Consider the following 6,401-nt stretch of genomic DNA (forward strand, 5'->3'; position numbering starts at 1 on the left):
TTGGATTGCTCAATTTTTTTTCCATCGACACTTTTCTCCTATCAAAATTTATTAAAGTTTAGTTTTTACTCCACAAAGTTAAAGTCTATTGGATCTTGTGGAAAAAGAGGTGTTGTATCCATAAAAAGATAATCTATTTTATTTTGGGAGACCAATTACTCTTGAAACTCAAACACTAAATTATGAGTACAATTATTTTAAGGAAAACAACACATGAATTCTTGTTGGCTCAATTTTTCTTGGAGAATTGTAAAGATGAAATGTCAGCCATGAATGAAATAATCAAAAGAAATTCATAATACCACCTTTTCTTTTCTTTACTTATGTCTTTTTCTTTTGTTATTATTGAAAATAAATGTCTTTACATAGTACAAATATTTTGGAAATGTCACGTCATTTTACTTTTGAACAACATGAATATATGTTAGATATGTAGTAATTGCATCGAAGTGGATTACATAACTAGAAAAAGGATTTCTCCCATTCAATGAGTTTTCTAGTTGCCTCTCCAATCTCTTCCATCTCTTTCATCAAATTAGTCAAGCAAAACGCCATAGCACTCAAACTCAAAATTTCTTCACTTTTACCATCTTGACTTTCAACGATCTCTCCCAAGTGCTGCAAAAAGGAATTAATCAACTTTTCCTTCTCAATTTCATCCATTATTTCAATCCTTTGTGGCTCTCCCATCTCAATATCATCACAATTATCTTCCTTGATTTCACTTTCTCTCAAAGACTTCAATGAGGAAGAACTCAAATCCTCATAAACTGTCACTAAACCATTGGCCATAATTTCCTTAAACTTGTCAAAATCCCCCTCTAATTTTTCCTCAACCTTTGTCAACAAATCCTCTCTCACATAATTCTCTTTAAGAACATTCATTGCTTCACCATTCAAAGCTAATAAACCAACCATTTTTGACAAGGAATTAAACATCTTCACATAGCTATTACCATGAAATGGCTGCAAAAACAAGAAATTGGGTTCAACCTCAGCCTCGTAAATCAATTTCTTCAGCTTAATAACTTGAATTCTTAAACCTTTCAAATCCTCCTTCGTTATTGTGCTTGATTCATCACCAAATGAATCATTGATGCATTTTTGTAGCATTTGTAAAGTCACAATGAGTTGAATTTTCGCCAATTTAGAAGCTCTTTTTGGTTGAAAAATGATATCAACTACAATTGATATCGAAATCCCAATAAAAGTTTCAATCATTCTTTCGAAAGCAAATTCTCTTGGGGAACCGTAGTTTGTTCTTCCTAAAACTACTAAAGCTCCAACAATGGCGGAAATTCCACCAGCTGAACCATACATTGTACTATGTTGTAAAAAGCTGGTGAAAATAAACCAAGGAAGAAGACAAAGAAGCCTTCCAATTAAAAACCTTTGGAAAAGAACAAAGCTCAAAATTCCAAAAACAGAGCCCAGCATTGTTCCATGAACCTTAAAGTTTGCAACTTTAAATGTTGGTTCTCTGTCTGAAGCAATGCTTACAGCCACTGCCAAACTCCCCCAAAACCCATTTTCTTTACTGTAAATCAATCCCAAAATCACTGAAATCCCCAATGAAACTGCACATTTCAAAGCTGGGATTACCCTTTGACTGTTCATCGAGGAAATCCATGTTCTTTTTTTTTCTCTATGGGTGGAATTTTCAATTTCTTTTTTCTTTGATTCTACTTGTAGCTTTGTTGGAGTTTTGATTTGGGATTTATTGAGGAGGAGTTTCATGCAAAATATGAAGAAAAAATGGGGCAAATCTTGGTGGTTTGTGGGAATAATTTGAATGGAATTGAGGGTGTTGATTATTGTTGTTTTATCATCTACGTTGACTTCGGGAAAAGTCAGTGAATCGGACGGTGGAAAACAAGTATTGGCTTGCTTGAAAGAGAGGGCAATTTGCTTCTCCAAATTATTCAGGTCATGTTTGAGGATTTGGTAATTTTGAGGATTATTTTGAATTGGATATGAAGGAATTTTGGATAAAGCTAATTCCATTCCATTTAAGACCATTTCTAAATCTTCTAATTTCTCACTATTACTCAACCATCCCATTTTGCAGATTTTCAATGGAAGCTTCTCCCATTGCTTGCTTTCCTGTCAATTCAAAATACACAAAGAAAAACATTATGTTATTATTATATCTTTACTCATACAAACTAACCTTTCTTTTTTTCTTTTTGTTACATGCATGTGCTATTACTCTAGCCAAGGTTATAAATTTTTCTAGACATGTGTAGACATTTTTATTGATCTTTTTGTATACTTATAGGTTCGACATCAATATTAAAAGAAGAATTGTGACATTCATATTATATTATAAAAAAAAATCATTCAAATATAAAACATAAAAATATCAACAACAATGTTTCTTAGGGTACGTTTGACAATGTTTTTGTTTTTTTATTTTCTATTTTTTATTTCTAACTTTTACGACACAAGAGTTGGCGTGACATTCTTACCTCCTTTTTTATTTTTGTGTGACAGTTCTAATATTTAGTCTATATTTACTTTGTAATGGTTTATAATCTATTATGAAAAATATTGTTAAATATTATTAAACATAATATTTTTAAACGTGTAGATTGGTATGAACTATTAACGTATAACTAAATGTTTTTATAGGATATCATTTAAGTCAATTATATAATAAAAATCGACCCTTGATATAGATGAAATTTTCTAAATAAGAATTAAATTGTTACAAATTTTAAAATATCAATGGCGACTACGATTGATCGTGATATCTAAAATTTGAGACTAGATTGTTGCAAATTTCACACTATATGGACTTAAATTATTGTTTAATAAAAATCTAGTGATCTAAAGTAGATTTTTTTAACCAGTAAAATATTATTAGATGTCCAACCTTAGCTTTATCAAACATATATAATACAGTTAAATTCTAAATTTAATTCAATGAGGTTGATTTATGTCAAATAGACTTCTAAATTTTAAAAAGTATCACATATGACATTTAACATTGAATTTTGTATCTAATAGTACATGAGTTTTAAAACTAGATGTTTAATAAATCTTTAAACTTTCAATTTTGTGTCAAATACTATTAAATCTTTGAGCTTTCAAATCGGTGTCTAGTAGGTCCTTGACCTATACTCGACATTTGTTTAAATTCAAGATCCTATTGAACATAAAATTGAAAGTCTAATTATGTCATATTAGACACAAAAATTCAATTTTGTGTCTAATAGATCTATTCACTTTAGAAATTGTCGAATATGTGAGAATGATGACTTAGATTACATTTTTAAAGTTTAGGGACTTATTGAGTGCAAAACTAAAAATTAAGGCTTGTTTGGTAATCATTTCATTTTTAGTTTTTGGTTTTTGAAAATTAAGTCTATTATCTTCTCATTTTTTACAAAAATTTGTATCTTTATTTAGTACAATGGTTGAACTCTTAGTCAAATCCCAAAAACAAAAACAAATTTTTCAAAGCTACTTTTTTTAGTTTTCAAAGTTTGGTATGGTTTTTTTAAAAGTAATATCTATAAGCTTAATTTTTTTTAAAAAAAAAAAACCAAAAATAAAATTGTTACCAAATAGAATCTAAGATATCCTATTATATGTTTTTTTATAAAATCCATAAACTAAGTTTGACGGACACACCATGTAACTTTTCTTTTTTCTTTTTTCATTTGATCAAACAAAGTTATTCTTAAATTAAAAATTACATGAAGATATAATGATGATTTAATTTTTTTAAGCACATTAAAGAGGGCAAAAGAAGGTAAAATGTTTACTTGGTAAAATTTTATGGAATGGAGAAGTTTAGCTGCTGAAGAAGACAACAATTGAGCCCTAGCTATGGAAGCAGCAGCCATTCTGCTATCTTCTGCAAGGACTGCCTTCACCATTACACTTAAACTTTCTACCATGTTCTCCACCACACTTTTGCTCTTCTCTTTCACCTTCACCATTTAACAATTTCTATTTTTAATATATACCTTTTTTTTTTCTTTCCAAAAATAAATTATAAATTATAACAAAAAAAAATTAAGAGGTTAGAAGATTCAAACCTATGATTTTTCGATAAATAATATGTATCTTAACTTATAAAAAAAATAATTTCTTATTGATCTAATTTTTTGTATCCGATCCAAACAAATAATTTCATGTTTAAAGGTACGTTTAGAATAGCTTTTTTATGGACTTAAAAATACAATTTTTTAACACTTAAAAATATTTTATTTTAAGTACCTGATAAATCATTTGCATGTATTTTGGGGTGTTTAAGTTATTTGGATGTGAAACAATCATCAAAATACTGGCTTTTTTTCATTCACTTTGATTAAAACCCCACGTACTATCATTTGTTTTATCCTAACTTATCTATTATTATGCTTCTTTTCTTTTTTTTTCCTTTTTTTTTTTCCAAAAATGTAGCACCTTTCTGTATTTTTGTGAAAGCAATAGTTTAGTTTAGATGATGATAAGATATTGACAGTAACGTTGTATAGAAATCATTAATAATATCTCTGATAAGTTTTATATACAAACTTTATATTAAAAGAACTTGTGATTTATTAAATTTGAATTAAGATAATGTGATCCTTTTAATTTAAAATTTATAATCAATTATTCATCATTGAACGTTAGCAATTGTGGAACTTAGGTTAATAGAACAATACTTATTTTTTGACATGAAGGTATTCGAACATCTGATCACTACGTAGCTAACAATTTTGCGTCGTTGGATGTATGAGAGAAAAATTATAAAAATATTTTGATTTTTATCCAGTGAGCATGCAAATAGAATTCACATTCAATGTATTATACATATATGATTAGGCAACGTTCTACAATTACTAATGTGATAGTTTTATTGAATAATTTTTTTGACAAAAATTATAATTTACACCCTTAAATTTTGGAGTTGTGTCAATGTAAACCATGAACTCATAATTATATCAATTTGAAACTTTAAACTTTTGTAATTCGTAATCGTATCAATTAACACCCTCTTTCAAACTTAATTAATTTGAAAAAAATATTATATGAAATATATAATTATTTTAAATAAACTTCTAAATTATTATAAGTGAATCAATTAGACTCTTTATTAAGGTTACATTTGAAAATTGTGCATCCATTCAATTCTTACACATATGTAGAATTTTTTAATGTCGGATTAATAAAATGGACTGCTAAAATTGATGCATGGATGAACATTCTTCAAATAAAATCTTAATTGAGTCTAAATTGGTTTGCTTACTAAAGTTTAAGAATTTAATTGATAAAATTATATCACACGTTTGTTATCCAAACTGAATGTAAATAGAATATTTAAATTGATACACTTACAAAATTTCAAGATTTAAAATGATATTTAAATTAATACAACTCTCAGAGTTTAGAAGTATAAATTGATTTTTTTTTTTTTATTCAGTAAGAATCCTCTACTAAATACTATTTATACTGTTTTTTTTTTTCCTTTGACAAACTATGAAAGAATTTTTTTGAAAATGTTTTTTTTTTCCTTGTCGCAAAAAGTTGACTCGTTATCAAAATTCTTCAATTATATTCATATATATTAATATTATTATACCTGAAGAGAAGCAAGGCGTGGGAAAGGGAAGAACGTGGCAAAGAGACTGGCGGCGGCGCCCAAGGCGGTGGTGGCGGCGACATGGAGTGGGTGCATGAGAGGGTCAGTGTGGGCGCCGCCGATAAAACCCACAACGTAAATGATCACAATCTGACCCAAAGCAATCTTTTTAGCCAGCAAGTGCGTTGAGCTTGGAACCACCACCACCACAGAAGCCAACGCCACCGTGACGGCGGTGGTGATGTGGGCGAATTTGGTCGGCCTAATGAACCAAAACAGGAACATGGCGGGGCAAACGGTCTGGATGGTGGCAAAGACGGCGAGGCAAAAGCCACGGACAGCGTCGCCGAGGGTGGCGTTAGTAACTATGAGAATAGCAGTGAGATAGGAGAAAGCTGGAAAGGCAACAAGGCGGCGGAGAGTAGCCGGGCCGTACAAGGTGGTGCAGGCCACTATCGAGCAGGCAAGAGCCGCTCGGGAGGCAGAGGCCAGCCGTGTGAACCACACGGCTCGGCCATCATGGTTGGTGATGGTGGTTGCAGTGGCGGCGGCCATTTTTTTGGGGAGAAGATCAATGGAGTAGGTTGAGCTTTCAGGCTGAGTATTGCAGGGTGTTTATATGGGTTTTAAAAAGTTGAAAATGTGAAGCTTTGAGAGTGGAAGTGGGAACCCATGTGGCCCTACATTTTTTGGTTTCCCATAACAAAGGATTGTGCTTGAGGTGGCTATAAGTATTGTATGCCATTAATTTTACACATTTTGTTTTCTTTACCTAACCTAACAAATGAAATAAATTAATATTTCACGACTGATTTGAGAATAGTTG

General features: G+C 30.5%; 1 protein-coding gene across 1 annotated transcript; it reads right to left on the minus strand.

The window, feature by feature from the left end:
* Window positions 1–281: 281 nt before the first annotated feature.
* On the minus strand, window positions 282–6,155 carry LOC120083974 (uncharacterized). The gene is made up of 3 exons (XM_039039880.2): window positions 5,576–6,155; window positions 3,771–3,938; window positions 282–2,103 (listed from the first exon to the last, which is right to left on the minus strand). The coding sequence occupies exons 1-3, from the start codon at window positions 6,128–6,130 to the stop codon at window positions 463–465; spliced, it is 2,364 nt and encodes a 787-aa protein (XP_038895808.2). The 5' UTR covers window positions 6,131–6,155; the 3' UTR covers window positions 282–462.
* Window positions 6,156–6,401: the final 246 nt, after the last annotated feature.

The sequence above is a fragment of the Benincasa hispida genome, chromosome 8 (genome assembly GCF_027475165.1).
Source record: "Benincasa hispida cultivar pf3 chromosome 8, pf3_genome.v1.1, whole genome shotgun sequence".
In the NCBI taxonomy this organism is placed as follows: Eukaryota; Viridiplantae; Streptophyta; class Magnoliopsida; order Cucurbitales; family Cucurbitaceae; genus Benincasa; species Benincasa hispida.

Coding starts and splice junctions, on each gene's coding strand:
- LOC120083974 (XM_039039880.2), bottom strand. CDS start 6,130: ATGGCCGCCGCCACTGCAACCACCATCACCAACCATGATGGCCGAGCC. Junction 3,939..5,575: donor CACGCCTTGCTTCTCTTCAG/GTATAATAATAT, acceptor TAAATGGTGAAG/GTGAAAGAGAAGAGCAAAAG. Junction 2,104..3,770: donor ATTCCATAAAATTTTACCAA/GTAAACATTTTA, acceptor TTGAATTGACAG/GAAAGCAAGCAATGGGAGAA.